Consider the following 27,927-nt stretch of genomic DNA (forward strand, 5'->3'; position numbering starts at 1 on the left):
TAAAACTGTTTCCCATTAAAGTATAAGAATATCCATAAAATAGGTACCCGTATAAATCAAAATGACATTCAATAGCCCCCTTACGCCCGGAAACCCATCTCCGAAGGGCAGAAAAAAACGCGAAAAAGGATCCCTCGCTAATGTACGGCGTTATATCTGTTTGGATACAAAGGGCCGAGTGTGCTTGACCCCCGAATGTGTTCCGAGCGGGCCGCTTTGGCCCAGGGTCTATGTTTGAGCATCACTCCCAAAGACAGCTTAAATAAACTATAAAAGGGTATTACTTCCGAACCTCTCTTATTATCTGTAGCTATCTACTAACGTATTTTAGTTATGCGGGCCGATGAATTCAATTACGAAAACTATTATTTTTTTGTTTACCAAGATAACCGTTAACCGTGAAAATATGTTGGGCGTAACTGTGTCTCAACCAATACGATCTACTTATTCATATATTTCTATATATTATGGGTTATATATATAAATATATATTATATATATTTTATATTCGTATATTATATTATGTATATTTATTTAAATTATGTATGTATTTGTATCTATACATTTTGGTAATGATGTATATATCACAGCGCTCTTCGCACTATCCCATTGTCTTGCTATGAGACCTGTCTACAAAGGTTGCCTTTAAGAGATTGCTTACAGCAATAAGGCCGCTTTTGCATGTCTACATTGTATTTTATTGTAAACTTTTTTACTTATAGTTTTCCGGTATGTTATACGTGCAATAAAATGTTTCTTGTTCTCCTTCTTCTACGATCAAAACCTACGACCTTGTGTCTATTTTTTGACTTCACGTGCTTTAAGGCTGAGTTTACTTTATATTATTTATGCCGAAGATGAAAAAACCCAATGAAATTAATTACGTCTACATACTTCTATATAATTATCATCATCCACAAAAGAATACTCAGAATTACATGGGTTTAGGCTTACACCACGAAGCAGAAGTGTGTGTGTTACATCTTTTATGCTATTAATACTAATTAGTCTATCTTTCTGTTTATACTTTCTTCCTTTTAAAAACTTAACTCGAGCATACATATAAAAAGCATGAATGTATTTACGGAAACAATACCAGCGACATTATTAAGCGATAAGGTATGCAAACAAATTCCTAACAAAAGCGGGTTTTCTAGTTTTATTTAAACTAATCGTACCTAATCCGAAAATCAACGGAACGTTTAATAACATAAACGGCTGTGACAGTTGGCACCTGTCAACGTCAAATCAACTCCCATTGCGACGCTATTTTATTTTAAAATGCAGATAACGAATCGGGGCGTAACGTGAGCCGTCCCGAGGCGCCGCATATAACTTGCTGATTTATTTCATACCCGATATGATTTTACCGCAATTGAGCACTCTCTACCCACCCTAACGTTTACTTACGAGCTGCACTACACTTAGTTAAACAACTACTGCGACGCGCACGCGATTTTAACCCTTTTTTCTTTTATCAAGAGGGTATTAATCGCTTACATGGTTTTATATGTAGACGCTGTGTTGGGGTGGACTACTGAAATTCTTGCAGCAAACGTTCGCAAAAATCGTTATTTTAGTCACAGTAAGGGGCCCCGCAAACTCCGGACTTTCGATCGCGTGTTACTTTAGTCGGATCGGGTTGTTTCTGAGTACGTCACACCGACTAAACTTCTTAATTGTCGAAGTAAGCTTATAGTTTATTTTTAATTATCTGTCTTATAATCTAAACAACAAAGGTGGAAGAATGAGTGAGCTTTCATAATATAATAATACGATTTTAAAATATTAAATAAAAACAAGTATATAGTTTATAGTTTGTTAAAAATTAGCCTTATTTCTGTTAGTTTTGTATGATATTCAAATAGAACGACGAGGCGTCCACGCCATGTCCATGCCAGATAACATATCCGTGTAGCTTTCACCTAAAAATCAGACAGTATAACGTAGTTAAAAATCCGCCGATAGTACCTATATAACTTTTACGATTAAATCGAATGGTAATCGGGAAACCCTCAGACTAATATCGACTAAAACTATCAGCTGATCAAAAGTTTGCAGTCTGCGGGTACTCTAAAGTTCACGGCCAATTAGTCGAAGACACTGCAAGCTTTTTTACTTTGTATAATAACCCTTGTCTGTTGGCGCATGAATGGCCCACTCAGTCGGTGTCGAATAGCCCTCCATATTGAAGATGTCGGGCATATCGCTTGTGATAAATGCACATCGCAGTGCGGAAACTTTTACGTTTGTAAAATTGACAATCTGTCATTTTCTATTACTAGAGCAGAAGTCCCCAACCTTTTATTTTGCTCGTAGACCACTTACAGTTCTGTTCTGTTAGGTATTCAGCTTAGGATGGTTATGATGGTCTCTCAGAATGAGAAGGGTTTAGGCCATAGTCCACCAGGCTGGCCAAGTGCGGAGTGGTGGGCTTCACACACCTTTGAGAGCATGATGGAGAACTCTCAGGATTCCTTCACCGTTAAAGTGTATAAGTAAATATTTTAAATTTCTTAAAATTCAAAGTAGTTGTTTAAACTTACCTAATATTAATTTTTTGCAATTTCATCAGATTCTCATTCATTCTGTATTTTTGACAGCTCTATGACAGTGCCACTCAAAAAATCTGTCTACAAGACACTGGCGAAGTACCTTGTGCCCAGTTGGCGCAGATAAAAGCCATAAACAAGAATTGAATTGAGTTAAAAACTGCCACCCGTTACATTCATGGCATCAGGCATGCCATTTGTTAGAAACCCTATAACTACTTAATATGACACACGCGACTGGTTTTACTTCTCGCAGGAACGGTGAAGAAAGAAAGGCTTGCTTTTCCAGGACATCTCCAGGAAGCAAGCTAACCATTATGACAAAGTTTTGCAGTGGTTGATCAAAACGTGTGTAAAAAAAACAAAAAAAACACTTTCACATTTTTGACATTAGTTATGTTTGAATATTAGAAAGTAATATATCGCTTTTGCATTAACGGTGCGATTAAAACGCACGTTCAACGCACGTTTCTGTTTTGGTCGCTTACAATGCATTAATTATAATAATAGCCGGGGCAATAACAAAACTAATTATTTATTGGATATTATTGATAAATTATTGAGCTTTGTCCAACTATTTCGCCTACATTACACCGACATAAATAATACCATCCGCCGACCGCATGGTGGCCGCTAAAATAAAACGTCGCAATAAAATTTAACGCGCACAAATTTTAGCATTAATTTTAAGTCCGCATGAAATTTAGCGCGTAACCGCCGAAATTAAGCGCAATTTGGCTATATGGATGTAATAGGTATGATTGCGCATTTATTGCACGCAATACAACCCGCTCCCTGCGGCTTTGCCTATTCTACAATGACGATTAGGAAAAGCGCAGCTATTTGTAAATTTCACAATTTTGCATAATATATTTTTGGTTCTGGTTCTCAAAATTCCGCCATGTTTAGAGTATGCCAGACCAGCTGTTGTTACCTTCCATGCATCTTTCTCATTTATAATAATAAATAAATAAATATACTAGGACAAAACACACATCGCCATCTAGCCCCAAAGTAAGCGTAGCTTGTGTTATGGGTAGATACTAAAATAGCTGTTGAATATTTTTATGAATATAATACACATAAATACTTATAATATACAGATAAACACCCAGACACTGAAAAACAATCATGTTCATCACACAAACATTTTTCCAATGGTGGGAATCGAACCCACGGCCTATATCTCACAAAGCAGGGTCGCTGGCCACTGCGCCAGTCGGCCGTCAATATTAGTAGGATACATATTATACAAAATGTAATTATATTAATAGGATACATATTATACAAAATGTAAATATGTTTTCGGGTTTTAAACATCATCAGATATAAATAATGTTGTTTTACACTTCGAACCATTCATTTCGACCCCACTATTGAAAAGATCAATTACTCTTCACAGTGTCAGGAGATTATCGCGGGTATTTATCCAGAAGAAAACGTCCATCACGGTAAATTTGGATATATGTGGGATCCCCTTTGCGGTGTAATCGCGTGAGCTCACTCCCCGCTCACCCCTGCTCACCCGGCCTCACCCTAGTGGGTGATGGCCTGATAATCAATCTCTATCAGGCTCGGTCGGTAAAAAAGCGAAAGATATGACCTCTTCCGAGAACCGGCGACGAAGTTTAGCATTTGATAGATACGCAAACACTTCGAGGAAACACGAAGGTCCTATTTGAATAAGTAATTAGAATTTTTCAGTATTTATAATGAAGTTCTTTTTTTAATTCAGCCGTTTTAAACAAATAAATAAATATACTACGACAATACACTCAGCCTCCTGACCCCAAAGTAAGGGTAGCTTGTGTAATGGGTACTGAGATGACTGATGACTATTTTTATGAATAATATACTTAAATACTTATAATATACATATAAACACCCAGACACTAAAAACCATTCATGTCATCACATAAACATTTTCCAGTATTGGAAATCGAACCCACGGCCTTTGACTTAGAAAGCAGGGTCGCTGACAACTGCGCCAATGGGCCGTCAAATAATAACTGTTTAGCAAAACTCCCGATGTTTTAAATGCTATATTTTGTTCATGGTAAAATAATATTATATATTTAAATATCACTTTCTTCAGCGGTAAAGGAAAACACCGTGAGGAAATCTGCATACCTGAGAGTTCTTCAAAATGTTCCAAATGTGTGTGAAGTCCACCAATCCGCACTGGGCCAGCGAGGTGGACTCCTTCTCATTGTGAGAAGAGACCCGTGCCATGTAGTGAGTTGATTTGATGATGATAATTATAATGATTATGACTGTTTTTGCCAAAAAAAAATCTTGATTGACTTCAAGATAAATTTGAATTTTGAATTAAGAATTTTTATTACACTACGAAAAAGAGTTAGTAGTTAGTAAGTCAAAAAAATCAAAGTAATTAGGTAAAGACATACTATGTAATTCCTTATATAGTACTTATGTATTTCTTGCAAAAACTATGAAACCAAAGTGGTCCAGGCCAATAACCATAGAATAGAAAAACTTTATTGCAACACAACACAATAGGAAAAATACAAGGAAAACTAACCAAAAGTGATCCTTTAAAGGCAACCTGAGCGTCCGAAGCCAATAAAAAAGTGGAAAGTGGATGGTGCATAAAGTATGTCACAAAAAAATAAGATAAACTTACATGAACATACTACATTTACATATTAACTACACAAATACCGATATAAATTTATATATACTATAATAGATATTTATGATATATATTTATGCTATTATAAACTTACATAATTATCTAGCTTTAACATTTAAAACAAATATCTAACTTACCTAAATATCAAAGCATCTTACACATCTTAAACCCTTTTTGCTTTCCTTGTTTATAGGTTAGTACAAGACAGACGTATTCCCAGGCTCCCCATATGGCCCTGTAGAGACAAGTCGGCTATCTAACCTCGTTTATCAGCTCACTTTGTTTTTGTTTAACGTAATTAATGCTTTCGGGCAAAGGTTAATGAAGGCGTGTGTTATCGGCCATCTCGTACCGGCGCGTACCGAAAGCCTGCTGAAACGCCTAGAACATTGCAGTGTAAGAGCTGGTAACGATTGACAAAACTTATATTTTATATGTCCATTGAGTACCAAGTATAATAACACAGAATGAGAAAGAATAGATGTGGATTTGATTTTTAATTATTTATTTTTTAACTATAACCATATTGAAAAAGTTAAGTTAAGATCTTTCAGGCGTTTCAAAACGGCTAAATTTTATTTTCTTGTGTTATAAAAAGATTTAGAGATATCTAACAGAAAAACTTGTGCAAATAAGTTGATCATTATATTTTGTTATTCAAAAAACAACCAGCTGGCGTTCATGTAACGAAATTTTTAGACCTGGTTCTGTAACCGATTTGAACCAGAGAAGATCTTACTAACAAGACTTGTGATGAATTTTTCCAACTAACAGTTCAGTCATTGCCAAGCACCTGCCATTTAGAGTATTAACAGAACACACAAAATACTGAATAATACATAAATATTTTAGAATCTGTTATTATTTTGTATTTTGCATTAGGTACGTAGGTAAATATTTTATCCTAAGATTATCGTGTTTTGACATTTGAAACAATATGTTCTTCAGCTCTCAGGCTACAAGATTATTGAAGGTCAAACACACACTACACGCTAAATTGAGACGTATGTCATACTGTGATGTATGAAAATCGCTTGGCAGTGGTATACATTGGGCAAGTACTCAGGTATATTAGGGATGTATCCAAAGTAGGCATTTTGATTTAGATTTAGGTAAAGGCATAGTTAATTATGTTGAATACCTGATCACGATCTTGTCATCGCCAGTATGTGGTGATATATGGTCGGAATGTATATTAATGTTATAAAGCTAATTTTTTTTAGATATCGTGTATTTCAATTACAAGAACTAATACCCGTTTTTACTAAATAATTTAGACTTTATAATTTAGACGATGTCTATAGAAAAAAACGTTTTACAAACTCTTAGGTCTAACTACCGACAATGTGTCCCAATAGCACTCAAACACACAACCAACACAGCGTCTTCACCGTCGAAGACGAGGGCCCCGATTTCTGAAGTCATCCGGACGTGGATCCTTACCACGTTCACGGGGGCGTTCGGACTAAACAATCATTAGTCCAAAAGTAAACCAACACTCAGATTAACGTCGAACTGAGCCGAGGTCCGAGCCCTCACAGGAGGCACCCTCGGGTCGACGTCTCCCACTCTCCCCCCGATGTGGTAGAGCCCTGGGGCTCTTCTCATGGCGAGCTTTCGCGCTCGCCCCACTCCCCCGGTGACGCCGTAGCAACCCCTCAGGTGGTTATCGGCACGTGTCCATCCGAAAATCGACTATTAGGTAATAACTATCTTAGTGAAAACTGGCATAAATGCCTTTCATATTACGAACTCCTACGATAAGTCGTTGGACCTAATTAGATGTAATTAATATAAAAATTTAGTTTGAAACAATGACTAATCTAGATTATTGTTTACAATAAAAGTATCAGTACGTGACACTTTATGTAAAAAGAGAAGTAATTATGCAGTGGCGTAGAGAGTACATGACGGCACTAGACAGTGTTTTTGGATATTGGATAGAAGCAGGTGTTACTTTGCGGAAATCCATAATATTTTATGAAAATTAAGCTTAATTTGCTATACTCCGCGAACAGCAGCAGAATCTGTATGGTGTAATTTATAATTACTTCAATCCGTATACTCCACACCAAACAGATCCTCGGCAATGTACCCTCTACGCACGCTTCGCTCCAGTGACAGTGTTTTGCCGTTTGCTGTGTCGGCATACGGGTCGATTGTACTGCCAAGGCGCGCTGAAAGATGTTTCACAACAAAAACCGGCAAGCGACTTGGATTTTTGGTAGTGGATTGCAATTTTACTAAGTAACGCCCCGTTCTATCGTCCACTATTAATCCCACTATCTCATTGTACATATTTCTTTGTCTAAATCCATTAAATTAATTACGGCCATCCAAGGAGCACAGTATTTATTAGAGTCGTTATCATTCATTGAATCTTCCGATAGAAAACGTCGCAGGGTTGCCAGGCCACACTGAAATGGCTGGATGCATTTAAAAAAACATCGGGTTTTACCGAATACAGTCGAGCGGACTTTTTAAAATGTTAATAATGAATTTTCAATGTAAATAAATAAATATGTCTTCTTGGTCTAATCATTCAACTACAAAACATGGGTTCGAGTAGGTCGTCGGGCCTACTGGGGCGGGCTATAAAGTGTAACTGTACTGAGTTTTTTGCCAATAACTTCTCAAAACCAGCTTGGAGATAAGAAATTGGCGCCATCTACCTCGCTGTGAAGTTTATTTATATAAGTTCCAAATTTCTTATGTGAGGCCCATTTAGTTTTTTCAAGGGGATGTAAAATAATAATCCACTTAATACTGTCGTAAAAAAAATTAACACTTATAGATTAAAAGAAGCGGTGATAGCGCATTTGGTAGGAGCTCGACTTCACTTTTGGGGGGCCGATTTCGAATCCCAGCACTAGCACTTTTAGTAATTTAAAAACACCACTTGCTTCAACGGTGAAGGAAAACATCGTGAGGTAACCTGCATGTTGAGAGTTCTACATTGTTCTCAAAGGTGTGTGGAGTCCGCACTGGGCCAGCATGGTGGACTACGGCCTTAACCCTTTCTCATTGTGGGAGGTGACCCGTGCTCATTCATGAGCCGGAAATTGATTGATGTGATGATGACGATGATGAATACATTAAACAGTTTTAATATTCAATATTATAGCGTGAATTTTACATAGATACTCTTTACAAATACCATTTCAATTTGTCGGGATAATTCAGAAAATCCCCGGCCATTTGGTGACCCTATGTGGAGCCGGGCCGGCTGACGGATGCCAAAGTTTCACGAAAATGGGGGGCCCAAATTAGCTGTCTCGCGAAGAATGCAGTTGGATCCGTGACTGATTCCTGTCTTGATTTGAGGGCGATCTGATAACCTTCGGTGGCGATTAGGGTGTTCAAATTGGAAAATTCCATGAAAATATCTATCACCTCGGTCCACCAGTCACTAGGTATTATATACTATAACGGATAACGCAACGTTTTCGAAATAAAATCGGAACGTACAAAAAACACCAATGCTTTATTGATGAGGAAAGATTTTCACTATGCAATGAACGATTGCTTAGATCTCCTAAGGATGCTCCGGTATCGAATCGAAATGTGTGTAGAGAGTACATTTTGAAAGATTTTTCGGTGTGTAGTATCATCATCATCATATCGACCCATTACCAGCCAACTACAGGGTACGCCTGCTCCCATAGTCATAAAGTTTTAGGACGTACACTACCACGCCGGCCCAGTGCGGATTGATGGACTCCACACGCCTTTGACAAAATTATGGAGAGCTCTCAGGCATGCAGGTTTCCTCACGGTGTTTTCCTTCCCAATTCAAGAAAGTGATATTTTAATTCCTTAAAACGCACATAACTTATAAAAATTAGAGTTACGTGCTGGGATCCGAACTCGGCCCCCTGAAAGTTAATCCAAAGTCCTAAGCACTGATCTATAAACGTAACAGTACCGTGTGGAGTATAGAGATTTATATTCGAAAAGAGGAAATAGATCTATGTCCAGCAGTGGACGGCCCGTGTATGAAATGACGATAAAGATTTAAGAAATAATAAATTGCAACTTACTAATTTTCCTGGTTTTTCATGTAATTGTCGTAGAGGTGATAGCCCAGTGGGTGGGAGCTCGACCTCCCTTTGGTTGGACCGAGTACGAATCCCAGCACGTACTTCTAACTTTTGTAAGTTATGGGCGTTTTAAGTAATGATATAACTTGCTGAGAGAGAGTGCGAGAGTTTCCCATAATGATCTCAAAGGTATGTCGATTCCACCAATCCGCACTGGGCCAGCGTGGTGGACTACTGCCTTAACCCCTTCTCATATATGGTTGGAGACCCGTGCCCTTTAGTGGGCGGTAATGGGTTGATATGCTTAATGTTCATTATTTATTATCATTTCTGTACATTGCGTCAGTAGTATGTTTTTATTTTGGTAGGTGCAGTTGTCAATAACGAAAAAAGAAACATCTTCGACATTTTTAATATTAGATATTATAGCATGGATAGCCATTGTTTAAACCATTAGCCAGATGCTGGAACTTGGTATGGACGACTCTGTAACCGGAGCCGACTCCTTTTTTCCGTTTTTCCCCATTTCCTGGGAAACTCTAACGAAGGCTCTCGCCCGCCGGTCTAACGAGACCATCCTTATTATGAACGCTGTAATCTGCGTTTATATTGCTTTGAAGTTTTCGATAGCGAGATATAAATTTATTCCCTTTTGAACTCTGCTAATGAGAAGTAAATTGTTCTGCTAGGTATTTACCAATGTTAGTACGTATTTCGAATTCTTTATTGGTAAATAGAACATTTCTGATGAAATTAGAAATTCCTCATTTCGGTAGAGGAGCCAGAGTCACTGATTTAGCTCAAGGGCGGAGCACAAAAACCTTGTCCATACTAAAAGTATCGTAACTATTCCCTATAGTATAAAAAAGCGCCATAGGTATTTTTAAATGGTCCCTAATTCAATATAAATTTTTTAGCATGTTCACGTCGGGTCTTTACACAGTTATGATATTTCAATGTCAATTGGCCATTGTAAGCAAAACCTTCTTAGGAGACTTTACGATTCGAGGATCGAGGTTTTAATTCGAAGCCCATATTTCCAAAGAGGGTATAAACACCACGGCCTAATTCCGTGTCTCCCAACTCATTTACATTACTGTAGACCACAGAGGACTATAAAAAAATCGCCTTCAGCGCAAGGTGGCGTCCATTCGCTTTATATCTGAAATCGCAACATAATTTAGTGCAGTGCTTGCGTGACGTACTGACTTAGCCAACGTCTCCTTATCGTACCGGATACCACCCGACTGACCTTTAATCCCCAATCAAATACCAACTCTAACGTCGTTCTGAAAAAGTCTAAATTCCCTCAACAGAATCACTATTAAAATAGCATGGGTGTACTGATTTGAACTCTATTTATATAAGAGATAAAGTCTAAACTAAATAAAACTGTTACAATAGTAGGATAAAACAAAGCAACATTGCCTGTATGTCGACATTAATAAAGCTGAGTGTCCTTTAACGAAGACGACGTTGACGTTGCGATTCTAATAAACTAAGGATTTGTAAAACCATACTCTACTAACTAGCGATTAGAGTTTAATTTTGATTGTAGTCACATGTTGGTTGTACGGGGTAGTTATAAGGCTGGTATTTAGTGGTAGTGATATGGGTGGACTTCCTTTGTCTAGTAATCTTATCACAGCACCAAGCGGCGTTGCTTGACATGATACATTGCAGCGGGTATGGATTTACATGATTTTAATTGTATTATATTTCATGATAGGAGTCGGGTTTACACGTTGAATTATTTGCGATGGAGGAAAAATCTAACTGGAGTCAAAAATCATTAAAAAAATAATTAACTAATTTTTTTCGTGTTATTATTATTTTTAATGTTCAGTTATGATAGGAGAATTTCGATGTTTTACCAGATTTGAATAATAATTAGGTGTATTTTATTTTCTCGCAAATACAAGTATCCAAAAAAATCCGTCAAAATCTCTTTTTTCATATCTATTTGGGCCTAAGTCTTCACAGAAGTTCTACAAGCAAGTTCAGAATCACCGATTTAGCACCATAAACTTTATAACGAGGCTAAATTGGTGCTATACTTGCGCGAGTTCAAAAAGGATCACCGAGACGAGACCATTAAAGGTTCCTTTTGAACTTTTTGCTATGTAGCCCTAAATATGAAAGCGGTCTCAGTTTCTTTAATTAATTTCGGACGCCAAGTCGGAGTGTTCGCGCTACTAACGACTTCTGCTCTATTTCCTGTGCCTTTGATATACAATTAACCAACCTGTGTTAATATATTTCTTTTAAAAAGACATTTAGAAGGATGCTGTTTTTGAGGTATAATATCTGATGCGGCCAGTGATACTGTACCGATAGCGACACACAGTGTCCTTTACAATCCCTATCCCTACTTCCCTACTAATATTATAAATGTCAATGTAAGTTTGTTTGTTACGCTTTCACGCACAAACTACTTAACCGATCCTCATGAAACTTTGTACACATATTTTTGGAAGTGATAGAAGTAATATAGGATACTTTTTATCCAGACATTAAGCTCGGTTCCTTTGAGAGAGGGGATGAGTGTTTGACGATTTTACACAATAACTCCGACAAATTATAACCGATTTAAATAAGTACTATAGAGGTTATAATATGTGTCTAATTTTGCCCAAACTGCTGTTGGAGAGCGCTGCCTACTGCGCCAATCGGCCGTCAATACAGGACGTGAACTGCTGAACATGTCTTTTCTAGAGATTTTCATACGCTGTGGTTTTGTACTGCGACTCCCTGCGACTCCTTTTATGTTGTTTGCAGAGGGTATAATAATCTGCGTTTTACAGTGCGAGTTCGGCTCTCCAGCACCTTGCGACCCAAACGTCCATCGGTTATCTGACCTTCGTGCGTCATCCGAAATGCCACTTTAGCGTCCAAGTCATTCAGCTATGTCAATAACTCGGGTTTGTCACAGATCTCCTGATTTGATCACGTAGAAAAGCTCACATAGCCCTTTCCATTGCACATTAAGCACATTTCAAAATTCAAAAATTCACAATTCATTTATTACAAGTAGGCCCAGTTTTTAAGCACTTTTGGCTATGTCGATAACTGGGGTTCTTCACAGATCTCCTGAATTGATCACATAGAAAAACTCACATAGCTCTTTCCATTGCACATTTAAAAATTCAAAAATTCGAAAATTTATTTATTTCAAGTAGGCCCAGTTTATTAGGACTTTTAAAACGTTAAGTCAGTCTGTTTGTAGTGACTCTACCATCGGTTCGGAAGGCAGACTTCAATCGTTAATTCCGACTACCAGAAAACCTTAACTTTTTAATTTTAATGACACTCAGGAAGGAAATAGCTTAGCAATCGCCGGTCTGGGATCATTGAAAGAGCCAGGTACTCGTAGGTATATTAATCACTTGAGGACATGATCAAAGGCCTTTTAATCTTCGAAAATTCGGAATACCTCTGCCAACTTTTAAACACCGAGAGTCGATATTAATAAAGAATTCCGCAGCGTCAACGTAAAAAAATCCCTTTTAAGGAAGTAGAATTTTATCTCTTGTTAAAACCTGTTTTCACTGTATCGTATCGACAGTTAATTACCTAGCCTAGCTAGTGATTTGCTGTGATATTGAAATTAAATAAATTAATAAATAGTAAACTTGTTAATTTAAAAGAAATATGCACAAAATGCATTTTTCTTTTAAATTAACAAGTTTTACAAAATATTGGACAACAGTCTGCTGAAATAGAACGCAGACCTCCTGTTTACAGATCTCCCGACGAGTTCAAAAGGTGAAAACAATACCTTAATTTATTATCAATTATTACAAATATAAATTATTATATAACACAAAAAGTTTTTTTTCGTCCTATTATTTTATGCTAAAACCAGTAGCTTTAAACACTTTCATTTAAGTAGATATTTAAAGACGGAACTGTTTTAGCTATGTTAATAATACAGCCTTGTCGGTATAGCGGTAAGAATATCATATTTCGAATCAAGTGACCAAAAAATTTATAGATATTTTTTCTGTCAAGGAACGGCGTTAAAAAATGGTGTTGTTCAGACTTGTACCTCCGAAAACAAGTCAAGCCATCGGTCCGTGAACCCCCAAACGATAAAAAAATCGTCACGACTTATTTCAAACGGAGTCTTACGGGGAAAATCACCCGGCATAATGATATTACGCATGTAGGTATTTAATCGATGGCTTTCAGTTGGCCTGGTTTCGTTAAATTCAACTTATCAGGCCGCGGTGCCGTTGAAAATCGCTTCCGATAAATAATGGAAGTTCGCATAAGCAGTGCTCAGTGTATCTTTAGCTTTAAGTAAAGGAATCGTGTTAATTTTATCTGAATACCAAAAATTTTTGTTTGATAATTCCCATTTTCGGACTCGTTTTGTGGCAAAAAAATAAGTCAATAACACGGGTCAACATGAAATTTGACTTTGATTGCAAAGCATTAAATTTCAGTAGTTTAGGTCGTAATAAGACGGAAAAAAATATATGGCATGAAAAACTTTGCTTTTGTGCTACTGTTATAGTTGACCACATATAAAACAAAATGCATCAGCATCGTATTTGCACTTTCGTGACGACGTTTTAAGTTATTCTGGGCTTGTAAATAACACCTGATGGTTGTTTATCACTCGGGTGCCATCTAGGAGCACAGTGTAAACGTTAATACCAACTCTCACCGCGCGGTCTTTTTAAAAATATTAAAATCTATTAAAATTTATGAAAAAATTGAAAAATGAGTATTATTATTATAACTATCACGAAAGCAAACTTTATACCGAAAAAAAGTATTTTCTTTTCGTTTTTGTGCATAACTAACTGGAAAATAATAGTATAAACTTTAGGACAAACAACGAAAATTTTTTTGTAGAGTCGTGTAATCAATCTGTGTTTAGTTGCTGGCATATTCAACTACAGATTGTAGGGGTCCTGGGTTCTATTCCGTAGGCGTAGTAAGGCGCAGTCGACGCCGTGCCCCCAAGTGTTTGAAAATAATCGTTAAAGCCCGCTAACCTGTATTGAAGCCGCGCGGTAGGTCAATGCTCTATACCCTCCCATATGAGAGAGGAAACCTATGTCCAGCTGTGGGGCATTAAAACGCTTAGTACGTAATAATAACAATAAAAAGTAAGTAATTAGTTTGAGTTTTGTCTGTAAGGTTTCGGCCGTACAGCGATTAAACATTCTGGTACGATGTCGCGTAGAAACCGATTAATGACATCGGTTTACCATAACTGCCCTTCTCATAACAGGTTAGTTACCAGAAGATGAGATTGCAGTGAAGGGCAAACCTATAGTATATAGTAGTAAAATAAAAACTAAGATGAAAACTACAATGTACTATACACATTCTACCAAAACAAACTTCGTTTCTCTCCCACAGCTTAGAATCCTTAGGAGATATTCACTGTTCAGTCCAGTATAGAATTGAATAGGTATATAATACGAAATACATAAAGATTGAAAAATCTGCCCACCCTATATTCCTCTTTTGAATTTCTTTCAAAAAGTTATTTCCATGGGAAGATAAATTGTCCGTTTCATTACTGAGCAGTTTAAATACCTTGCCGAATACCCACTCCTGATGACTTCACGTGAAAGGACCTAAGAAATCGCATGAATGGAAATTCTCCAAAGATAGATCGGTAGCATCGGGCACCCGTGTTCTACAAAGAGCCCCGCGATCATCACAATCACAAACTTTGAATACACCTCTTTCGACTATCGAAAAGTTCCCGATAATGGATTTGCTCGAGGACTCAATTGTTTCACGATGAATGGGCACTAATTAAAACGAAGTCACGACGTCGCCGGACCAAGTTTCCGATTGTTTCACCAACTATAAATCGCAGCCTCGCTCCCTCATATAAATATTGCGTGTTATGAGCCAACTTCGGTGCTAAATTTAAAATTGGAGATTGGAGATCGCGGGACCGGAGGTGTGTGGTTGTAGTATTGAAAATTATAACTGGGTATGAATTAATGATATATGTATATAAGGAATGTTTGCATTTGCACAATGATTCATAAATTGGAAACTTTGACGGTATTACAAAGTCAGTTAAAAGCGGTGTATGCAAAATTACATTTTACTAGGATAGCTACCTTTTCCGGTTTCTGCGGACTGTTCTCTAAATATCACAAGCGGATCTTTATAAGCAAACAGACGGCATACAATCTTCCAAGTTTTTAACCGTGCATCATTGCAATGTCTTTTTCACCTAGTTTAGAATGTTATTTAGGTGTAGGTAGCCTTCGCTGCATAGCTAATGATATATTATATGATATATATAATATATTATATGATTATATATGTTATATATAATATAATATATCATATATATATATAATTTGTCTATTGTATTTATATTAATTATTTCACCCTCGGCTGTAACTTAGCCCTATGAGTGGAGTGCACAGGGTTTTTGACCAGAGTTGACCTAAAGCAAAAAATGGCATACAATTTAAAAACATATTCGTATACAAGTTCGATGGAGTGAATGATATATCTGAGCTATATATCGGTTCTGATTGGTATAGGCACACATGATTTTTTTACACTAGGAATTTTGATTGCAAACAACGAAACAAGAATGCTTATTCATTTGTGATGATGATTGTAACAAGAGTGCAGATTAACGTGGTTATTACGACCAAACAAACGCACATAGACTGCTAAGTCAATGCAGTATACAAGACTATAAACTTATGATAAAACGATAAAAAAGCTTGGGCGTGAATTGCCCTAACTTCATAGCTTAATATAAATTGACAGTGAGATGGTTACCAAAAAAAAAATTTACTCGGCTAAGTTTGTTGTGGGCTCTTCTTAGACCAGGGTGCATTTGGAACCCTCGTAGCTTGAGGTTTAAGTTGGCGAACGAATTTATCACCATCCCCTTACAATTATGTCAATATATATGAATGAACGCTTCATAAGTGCCTGTGATAGGTCTACATGAATAAATAAATTTAGAATTTCGATCTTAGACTAATTATAGTTCCTAATCTTTTACGTCTTGTAACTAAAAACTGAAACAAACCAAAGTCGCTGGACCCAAGCGGCACAGGACCTATGTATTTAGAACTCCGTACAGAAAACCTGTGTGCAGCAGTGAACGTCAATTAGTGGACATGATGATGATGATGTACTCGTTTTTTATGTCCTTAAATGTCTTCAGAAATGGTAGCCCTACACGTAACGAGCTTAAGATAGTCGGCACGTGTATGGCAACGTCTGCGCGTCTACTGAAATTGCCCAAATATATCCAGATATACGTCGTGTCACGTAAAAATCAGCGCAGCATGCATCATCATTTCGTAGCTTATCGAACAATATCGCGCAAGCCTAATTAATATAGCATTTATGAGATATTAAAAATAGTCTCCCTTTTATTAGTATTTTTATTCGTGATAATAGGTTATATATAGGTATAGAATATCTTTGTTTCTAACGCTATAGCCCTAGGGATCATTACACTTTCTTATAAATGATAAACATTGTTTTTTTGGGCATCTTAAACTATGATTATCTGACTTGCGCGGTGCAGTAAACAACGATATTCCAACAAATTCCGGCAACTTTTCATTCGACGTGCAAAATCACAGTTAAATATATAAATCTACTAGCAGACCCCAGCGCCATCTGTCGGGCTGATATGTGAATCTAAACCATCCAGGGGCACCCTGACAAACGCATACCAAAAAATCCATTCAAATCGGTCCTGCCGTTTAAGAGTTCAGTGACATGCACACGCACACAAGAAATATATATATTATATATATAAATATATATATTATATAAGATATTTCCAACCAGAAATTAAAAAGCAACAAAAACATGTAATACAAATTACATCAAAATAGACTTAAATACTACATACACCATCTTGCATGGTATTCAGGAAATACTACTAACCTCTTTATAATAAAACACCTTGACAAATATCAATAAATTGTGGCATTAAATACTGGCCACTGGGACGAATTGTGTATAAAGATTGCTCTGTACTTTTTGAAAAACCTAAGTAAATTTTGTACTTTTTTAAAACTCTTTACAGTACAAATGTAGCCGTCCACGAGCACTTTATGTAGCAGCACTCCATGCTGTCTTGAACTTATTCACTGCCAATCGCCAGCGCTCATTTTACGTGACATAATGTACACCATCTGAAGCGGACTTCAAAATGCAGCTTCATACATCAACGTCGGGATGTATGAAACGGCTTGAAAGAGATGTATGTCTGACAGTTGGCCTTTATGTTTGATTCATGCGCGTTTACTTTTACCGTCAGTGCCACAGAAGAAACTGCTGGCATAGTCCATTCACAGTTATTAGCCGACTTACTAAAAAGGAGAAGGTTCTGAACTCGGTTGTATTTATTTATGTTTGTTAGCTCAGAACTCTGTCATTTGTAAACCGTTTAAATTTTTTTTGTTACCGTATACTTCCCATGTGGTCCTATTTTCATCAGGTCAATATCGGCTGGTGTGAACCTGGAGAAATGCAGGGGACTTTTCAAATATTTTAGGGTTAAGTGTCGGGAGATTATGATATGATTGCAAATCTAGTCACTGATAAGTGCAAATAAACAAAAAAAATAACCGACTTTGTTATATAACCAAAAACACTATGTTCGTGACTAAAAAGCAAGAAATAAATATTTTTCACAAGATTTTTGAGGAGGTGCCAAGTAAAATGTAGATAATTACTGGAACTTTCATTGCTATATATTCCTATATAAAAAGGAATTAGAAGCATGTATAAAGTTACTATAACTTTCTACATTTTATTTGGCACCGACTTAAGAATATTTAAAAAAAATACTTATTTTACCTCTTACATTAGTCATTAAAACATTAATTTAATTAAATTAAAAATTAAAAAATGCTTGATTTGTAATAAAAGAAAAGCAAAACAGAATATTAAACATAACACATTAATTTATATAAATTATGTTTTTTTCACAGATAAAAAGTGTACCTGTTTTCCGAACAGTATTCCAATTCAATTAATTTAAATAGTTTAACTTAGTCTGCTTTAGTTAAGTAACAATAAATAAATAAATAAATAAATTACGCTTACCTCACAGCTAGCTAATAATTATTTATTCGTTGGTAATAATTGCACTAATAAAGTGCAATTATTTTCACACTACATGATAAATAAAAAAAAAAGCACCCGGCTAAGTTTCTTGTTGGGCTTCTTCTTAGACCAGGACGCGTTTGGAACCCACGTAACTTTAGTTTAAGTTTACGAATGTGGTTATCGCCATCATCTCACTGCCGTGTAATTCTCATGTACGCATCAAAGTACCACCTATGGGCCGGGCCTAATTGGATAAAGATATTTTTGACTTTGACTTTGACTTTTTGAAATTACGTTCCGTTTTGAAGGGCGTTTATGCCGGTATGGTTACAGGCACATGAGGCTTAACACCTACGGCTCATGTCATCTGTGACCGTCAGTGTCACCTGGGACCACCAGGGACACCAGGGACCTGTCAAGTATACAGCCATCTACTTAGTCCGTCAAAAAAAATCTGGAAGTATGCCCTGAATCGAATGTTGTTACCGCAAGAAAATCTTCGTAAAACTAACATCAAGTGCCCCCAATATCATTACACAGAAAAAACATAAGGAAACGGAAAAAAATAAAAATAAAGTTTTTCGATCGGCAAATCCCATGGCGACATTCAAAATCGCGTCCCCCCTTAAAGTTGAGACGATTTGGTTAACGAGTGTCGAATTCCCGAATTCTCCCAGCTTCCCTTCCACAAGACAGAGTGTCCCCGCGAGCCTTGGGAGGTGCCCCAGTAATTACCCGACATTATACACAAAAGACACTTGTCCTATTAACATAAATGCCGGTTCACACCATTCCAGTCCCTCGATTCTGAATACAGTCCTACGGATACACTGCGTTTATTTCGAAAACACTTAAGTCAAGTAGACTTGGAACTAAGGAATTGAAATATGGTAGTAAGTAGCGTTAAGGCAACCAATTCGTATACGCTGGTCACTGTGTTTTAATTGCTTTTCTGTTTTTTGTTATGTACAAATAATAAGTGCCTCGGAGCTCACATTACGCTGTCAAATCTCTTTCTGGTAGTTTCGAAGCTGATCTCTCATTGGCTATAAGAGTGAGGGAATAGCGAATGCAGCTGTGTTTGCGCACACACTTGTAATATCTTATAATATCTTCCGCGTAGTTGGAAAAACTCTTCGGAGATTTACAAACGTGGCCGAAAACGGTCAGGCAAACTGTTTTTCCATTGTAATAATAAGCTGATGAGATTGATTGTAGTGTTGGTTACACAATGCGGTATCTAGACTAGAATGCTACTGGAATCATGTAAACTAGCCATTACACACAAAGGACACTCGTCCGATTAACATAATTCCCACTCCCCGACTCAATATAAATGGCTGCCATTTTGTATTTGAGCGCAGAGTGACGTGTGTATTAATGGCAACGCTTGTCCTCCCGAATTAGGTAGGACCTACCGTGGTCATTTAGAATTGTCCTTTGCTAAATGTTTGCATTGTTAATCTTATTGGATAAGTTTATTTGTTTAAAACACTAATCAATCGATTACGTTAATTAGGCTGAGTTGATTGGTACTTGGTAACTGGATGTCGAGGAGTTTGGGCTTTGCAAGTTTAATTTGGCTTCTTCCGCTTTGCTTTGGAGACCACGTTCGTCCACGTCCCTCTCGTTCACTGACGATCATCGTTTACCACAAGTTACAGTACGCTTACATAACGATTAGGGGTATGGGTTAACCATACTCCTAACAGACAGTGGCGTGCACTTCATACATGCACAAAAGCCCTGCCTACCCTAAAATATTTGTATAACTCATAAAGGAGAAAAACGCTGTGCACGCCGCTGCTAACAGATTAGCCCGTTACCATCTTAGACTGCATTATCACTTACCAGCAGGTGAAATTACAGTCAAGGGCTAACTTGTAATGGAAAAAAAGAAAAAAAATACTTTTCTAAATGAACAGATACTTGTTTACATAATAGAACATTTCTAAGCGAACAGAATTAAGGGAGATTATGATTTATATAGTTTTTTATTGCTTCAGCCACTAACGCGGCTTTCCATAGTTCATCCCCAGGCGGGCCGGAAAATAAATTGCCGCGTTACATCTCCGCTTATATTAAGGACAGCTCGTTTAATGAACGCTAATCAGAATGTATGCAATAACTAACGAGCTTAAGTTCGTTACAACGCTCCTATTCTTTTTTTGTAAGGTTTACGACATGCAGGATTTCCTGCACAGTAAAAAAAATTGTAAGAGTTTTTCAGTAATAATCTTACTGAAGAAGACATAGCAAAGGAAGTTTTATAAGCCTTATGGTCCACTGGCTACATATGAACCAGTCTGTGGTGATTCGCATTTGTATTTTATTTAATTAGCAACGTTATTGTCTATGCTTAGACAGGTTCAAAACTCGTTACTGTTTATTAGAACTCATCTTCGATCTTGAAAGTTACTAACGGGAATGTTAAACTTATATATTTATTTTGGAAAACCAACAGCTAATGCATTTTTTCCTGTCCAATTGTCTACGTTTGAGCTAAGTGAATGTTCAGCTTCAACCAGTAATACTGGTTTTCACAACGTTTGCAAATAATTTCAAAATTAAATTCATTTTAAATACAAAATGAATGTCTAAATATATTTTACTAATTCATAAAAAAATTATACTTTAGTGTTAAAAAATAAAATTGAATAGAATAGAATTAAAATAAAATTGAAATTAAATAATAATGAAATAAAGTAGAATGAAATTAAAATAATGTAATTTATTTAAATAGTTTATTTCAGGTTATATTTATAAAACAATTATGTTAAAGAATAAACATGAAATATGAACTGTAGGTATAGAAATATTTATATTAAACTTGGTTTGCTAACGGTATATATATTGCCATTTAAATTTAAATGATAATTAAATTACCTTATATTGTGTTTCATAATAAACAATTATTTACTATTACAAATAGGATTTTTATTCTGAGTTCCACAATCCTGTAAATTTTTTAAATCTTTTTGTAACATCTATACTAATATTATAAATGCGAAATTGTGTTCGTTTTTTTTGCCCTTGCTTCACAATGTAACTTAGTATCCAATCGACTTGATTTTAGCATAGGTAGATTTAAGTGAAGGGACAGAGAGTAACATAGGCTTCTTTAGAACCTGGCAAAACACCATAATGTGGTAAATAGAAACATTCAGATTTTTACACCAATATATATCTTGTACTTTTTGTTATTTCACTACAAGTTAGCCTTCACAATTTACCTCACCTGGTGGTAAGTGATGATGCAGTCTAAGATGGTAGCGGGCTAACCCGTTAGGTAGTTTGGTAGTCATACCCCTAATGGGTTTCTACGCAACATCGCACCGCAACATCGCTCAGCGGCACGTCTTTGTAAGTAGGGCCACGGCCAAAGCCTCCTAACAGAACAGACCAGAGAAAATTCTGAAATTATAAATTCCCTAATTGTCCCTGCCGGGAATCGAACCCGGGGCCTCCTACTTATATTCACAGCGCTTACCGTTGCGCCATGGAGGTTGACAAACTTCCTTAGGAAAGAAAGAAGAAACACCGCAGGGTTGAAGTAGTTAATATATAAATCTCAAAATGCCCATCTGTACTCTGAAACCTTCTGCGGTATTCATGCGAATTTCGTTTACTAAAGCAGTGAAAAACAGTGAGGAAGATTTGAGCAACCCACATTATACCTTATGTTATTCTCATGGGATATTCAGTTTAAATAACAGCTTAATATCTTAAGGCAGATGAACGGATAGACGGACGGACAAAGCACAAACTGACCATATAAAACTGTTAGTACAAGACTAGTACGCTCGCAAAATAAGGGTCTATTTCGATAATCAAAACGGAACGGAACTTCATCGTAAAATACAGCTTATAAGTATTGCTTTAAAGCTCTAATTTGTCCACAATTATCTTGCTAGTTCTTTTGTTAAAATATAAGTTAAATAAAAATCTGTAGTACAGACTTAGTAAAAAATGTATGGTACATCAAAGCTTCTCATGATGATGACGTCATTCAAGTACCCAAGCAGGCTTTTCCTACTAAATATGCTAGAACACACTCAATGAATCTTTAAAAGGTATAATAATATATGTGGTTAATAGAACTTATGCTTATTTCTGCCGCTAAGCAGCATTGTTTCAATGCTGTGTTCCGCTCTGAAAGGCGTGGTTGCCGGTGTAATTACAGGCACAAATTGATGGATGCAGGAAGTGCTCCTTGCATGACCTGTGCCCTCTTACCATTAGGTGGGCGACCAACTTGGTCCGTCAATTATAACCATAAAAAAAGGTGACAGGTTACGCTTACGTAATCCTAAAGGCACAAAGGGTACAGTGAAGTAAAGGCTACCAGTCGACAGCTTGTAAACAGCGGCCGGGCCTACGGAGGCTATGGAAATGGATCAAAGATCGCGTGTCCCGACGGTTAGTTAATAAAGGAAATATATTAGATCGGGAGCCATCGGAGCCGCGGGCGCGGCCGCCTCTCCCATCGCTAATATAAGTTAATGGAAAATCGAAGCATTATCTACCCCACCACCCGACCATAGATAACCAATCATACAGGCGGGCCTGTTGCTCGGCAGTCGGAAGTCGAAATTATTTAATTTGTGTTCAAACTGTAAATACTGCACGTAGTTAAACGAAAAGGATAGAAGCAGGCGTTACTTTGCGGAATTCCATGATATACAAAGAACATGAAGATTAATTTACTCCGCGAAAAGAAGGAGAATCTACCCGTTTTGCTCCGATACCGTGCATCCTCAAATGTTGACTTTACAATGTGTTAACAATGGTTCATTGTCAATCAGGAGCATTTTAAAAATCGAAGTAATAAGAAACTGCACCAGACAGATTCTCTCTTTGCTTTTGGCGAAATTTAGAACTGCGGCAAAGCCAAGAGTAGCTGCTAATTTAGCCAAGTGTATCGACACTTGGCAAAAATAGCACCAACGTAGTAATCACATTAACGCCGAGTCTTCAAATCCGGCATCCTTTCCAATCCCTTTTTGATTTAGGTTTGTTTACGGTTGACCACGAAATAAGTAATTTTGTTTTTGTTGCCCGCGATGTATGCCCATTTCTGAACTGTAAGCTTACTAAGCCGTGCCGCGAGTACAGCTCCCGACCGCCAGCCAACTTTTGATCCTCGACAAATTTTAAGGATTCCTTCGAGCGTTAATTAATTTATTGAAGCGGCCGATGTAGCCGCAAGAAAACTCAATTAATTTTAAAAGGGTTTTTGTGTTGTTTTTTTTTACCGCCGATCGCTCCATTCGCGGAAAGAAAGCCGGGTTCCGTACCCCACACAATGCTGGAGGTTCTTTGTAGCGGCCCCTTTTAGAACGATTCGCCCCACTGTAATTAGAGAGTAATGAATTTACCACCGCAGTTTCCTGAACGAAATTCCTCGTAATAAACGATGTATTACTAAACGATGCCGGCATGGTTGGTTATACTCGAATATACAAAGATATTATAAAACAAAAAACAAGTCTTTTCTAGCTACGCTATGCCCCAATGAGATAACGGTAAATCAACATTTTGAAACTAGTAACTTACCTATTTGTCTCCTCTTTGAAGGTTGTCTACTCGACGGACCCCGGCCGCCGCCTGATGTGCCGCCCCGCAACCCAACCATGTCCCGATTGAACGGCCGCATCACCGGCAACCCGGCCGACTTAGTCGACTTCGAACCCTCGTGCCTCGTGCGCACACCTTCTGGAAACTTCTACGTGCCTTCAGGTAATTAGATCAGTCAAATAAACAAACCCAGCGTGCCCTGATTAAACGGCCGCCCACCGGCAACCTTGATTGACTTCGTATCTGTGTGTCTCGCCTCTGGAAACTTCTAGGTGAGTTCAGGTAAATAGATCAATTATTATGCATATCTTACCTTAATCATTTTCAACTACGGATAAAATGGTCCTGGATTCAAATCGTAAGTGGGACGAGACATTCCCAATACCAGAGTAAGAAAATTGTCGTTTTCCATGTAGATCATAATTGTTAAAACCCGCTAATGTGTTTTAAAGCAGCGTGCCCAGTTATGGGGGATTCATAAGCTTGGAATGATGATGATGGTGAGCAATCTTAGAATGTACCGATGGAACGACCGAATTAACACCAAAACAAGTATTTGGAACTTCACGTGACATACCCCTTCTAGGAACTCCCGTGCCTTCAGTTGATAAGATCAGTTATATGCTCTCCTACATTTTCTCAATTGAAACGTCGAATTTTTCGTTAAAAGGACGTATCTGATGCAAATAGTATGCTTGAAACTTTTAAAGATTGTGGATTTTTTTATCTAAATTCAGTAATCCTTACTAATGTTATTAATACGAACGTGTGTCTGTTTGTTACTAGCCTACTTTTTATACCAGGAAAACAGACGGTTCACATTGGATTTGTAAAAAACCGCAAAGAACAAGAGCGAAGAACGCGGGCGATAAATAATATTTTATAATGATTATTTTCTAGCACTCTGTTATGCTCAGTTAAAAAGATATCAAACAATTAATTTTCCACGTACTACTTACACAATAAACATAACGAAATTTTAATGAACTGCTATTGTTTTCCAGGGGACATACAAAAGAATCCGTCTATGGACTACAAGTCTAACTCGTCGTGCAGCAGTCCAGGAAAGCAAGAGAAAGGAACCTTAGAGAGGATGGACCGGAGTGACCGGCACCCTGCCTTCGGCGTGCCCGTGCCCGTTCTCCCCGTGAGAAACAACCTCAGGGCGACCCACTTCCCCCCGGCCGCCTCCCGATTCCACTTCAGAAAGGGGCTCTCGTCGAGGTGCTCTTGGAAGTGTACTGCCATCGTGTTTATAGTCTTATTTGTCCTTCTTTTATCTATTGCCTCTTATATGTCAGGTACGTTGCATATAAAATCTAAAAGAAACCCGATTAGCCAGATCTCTGTTAAGCTCAATGCCTATAACGAAGCGAGCCACAGGCAAAGCATTTTCAAATACTCAATACATCTGTAATGTATGATATATGGATCAAGTCAAAGTCAAAAATATCTGTATTAAAGAAGGCCCATAGGTGGCGATTTTGATGCGTAAGTAAGAATTACACGGTAGTGAGATCATGGCGATGACCACATTCGTAAACTTAAAACTAAATTAGAATTAGAGCAATAATTCACACCCAAGCTTTTTTATCGATTACGTAGTCCTTTATACTATAAAAGGACTTTTCTATAATCTTATGTTTAATACAAACTTTGAACTTTTTAAGAGACATCTCCAAGATGGGTAGAATTGTATGCAATTTCCTTTAAACGAATTATGAATTTTATGTAACCTAGTATATTGCACTGTAAGTTTTTTCTTACTCCTAATGTTTAAATTATTGCAGTCACATTTTTTCTTCAATTTAGAAATGTTTTTATGAACGGACATTAAATTTTCAAATATGTACTGACTATACACTGTCATTATTAATGCGATATGATATGTGAGGGTCTAGGTTATTATTAGTGGCAGAATTCAACCGCACCCAAAAAGTACATTTAATGTTGATGACATTAAACAAAATTTATTTGATTAGAAATATTTTATTCCTCGCATTTCCCTTCTTTTTATAAATTTGTTCAGATGTGTGACTTTTTATTTTTATTAAAAAGCAATTACGATTGTTCGGCTTAATCGGGTTTCTGTACGAATATAATGAATAAAAAAATATGGAAAAATAATGTAATTAATTTACTAATTTTGTTCACAGCGTCCTATTTTACTGACAACTGGTCATATCAAAACGCAAAACCTTGTTCAGTGTTAGTTGGTGATTCAACGGATAAGTTCCCAGCTTCGAAAGCGACGACACTCGAGTCAACTAACAAATCTTTAGCAAGACCGCATCAAAGTTCGACGTCGTCAGCCTCAGGTAAAGGGGAAAGTCACTCGCGCCCACGTAGAAGTATAGATGGGCATGCTTCTTTACCTTCTGTTTCTTCCACGGATTCTTTTACTGTAGATGTGCATGAATTAATCACTTCGCCTTCTGAGACCACTAGTAGCTTAGTGCATGGTGTGTCTTCGGAGGATACTGTCACACAGCAAACGGAAGTCACCATGGTTTCTAACGATGCTTCTGTGTCTAGCAGTGTTGGTGTTTCGGTTAATACTGGTGATCTAACAACTAATAACACAGCGCTTGAAAAAATAACGACACTCTTGCAAAATAACGAAACTACACAGACATCGCGGGATACTACTAAAATAACAACAACTACAAAACCTAAATATGAATATAAAATTAACAACGAAATAAAAGTGGATCAACCTCTCGAAATCGAACTGCAAAATAAAAAAAATATCGCTTACGAACCCAAAGATATGCAAGGCGATTCATTTCCTTCGATTTATGCGTATGGGTTACAAAAGCTTCGGTATGTAAATCTATTTAAAAAACTTAACAAAGTAAAGGAGGAATTACATATTTATCCTCACGATCCCACTGAATTGGCCGCTGACCCTAAAATATATCAATACGAAAGGGACCGTAACAACCTTACTAATATAGAAACAAGTGCTCCGACAGACATTCCGCCAACTACGCCTTCCACACCAGTGAGAGTAACAAATTCAAGTACGACAGAACAAGTAACAAATACTCCGACGGCAAGGCCAGTTATTTTTACCACCCATAACGCTTTTCTTAAAGACGAGCATGTTTTAAAAATAACACAGTCTTCACAGAGTGCTACTAACGGTACAGATATTGTAAATAAAACTTGCACTACAACTGAATCTGAATTGAAGCCTTCCACTACTGCGCCTTCAACTCTAAATATTGCTACTGAAACAAAAAGTTCAGATCCAATACCAAGCGCCAAACATGTCTTGATTAATCTAACTATATCTTCAGATGATGCAAACAATGATTCCTATAAACCGCTATATTCATTGACTGTAACAGTGCCTACAGTTGGCGATAGTAATGAAATACCGACTATAAAGATAACGCCAATCGATACTGAGCCAACTATGCCTACAAATTTCAATAAGCCGGTGACAATAGAGAATCCTATAAAAACAACTAAAAACTTAGCGAATACAGAGAATTGGGGAGGAAGCTGCGAATGCTCTTGTCCTGTATGCGATACTGTTACTACAGGTGACTTATATGATGATTATGTAGATAAAACCACTACCAATAAAGCAAGTTCTGGAATTATGAGAGATTCTACAGAATCCATGACTTATAGAAAAAATTTAACATCAGACGTGCTAATAAGAAGTACTACAGATGAAACGAGAATCACAGAGTCCCTAGAGACAACTTTAGATGATATCTCAACGACAGTTTCCAGTAAGGATGCAACTACCGAATTTTCTACAAAATTGGATACGATTACAACAAAAGACGTGACTACACTAGATTCTTCAGAGTCAAACACTTTTGATGACCTGACGACAACAGATTCCACCATTTTTACAACAGAATCGGATATGTTTACAACTACAGGTGCTCCGAAATGTTTATGCCCCAAAGTAAAGCCTCCACCAATACTTATATTGGAAGGTGAGGTCTCAAAAATTTGCGTTCTGATAATTAACTAACGATCGCCAAACCATTTTCTAACGGGT

The 27,927-nt window shown here is 37.2% G+C and overlaps 1 protein-coding gene across 3 annotated transcripts in view; it reads left to right on the forward strand.

Moving 5' to 3' along the window:
* Nucleotides 1-27,927, forward strand: part of LOC120623700 (teneurin-m) — a 389,304-nt gene that overhangs the window by 348,776 nt on the left and 12,601 nt on the right. For 2 of the 3 annotated variants that reach the window (XM_039889874.1, XM_039889875.1), the window contains exons 5-7: nt 23,904-24,065; nt 24,908-25,204; nt 26,060-27,862. In XM_039889874.1, coding sequence (XP_039745808.1) covers nt 23,904-24,065; nt 24,908-25,204; nt 26,060-27,862 — 2,262 coding nt within the window. The remainder of the gene's footprint in view (nt 1-23,903; nt 24,066-24,907; nt 25,205-26,059; nt 27,863-27,927) is intronic. The other variant, XM_039889876.1, reaches the window with a different exon arrangement.

Source organism: Pararge aegeria, chromosome 5 (assembly GCF_905163445.1).
Source record: "Pararge aegeria chromosome 5, ilParAegt1.1, whole genome shotgun sequence".
In the NCBI taxonomy this organism is placed as follows: domain Eukaryota; kingdom Metazoa; phylum Arthropoda; class Insecta; order Lepidoptera; family Nymphalidae; genus Pararge; species Pararge aegeria.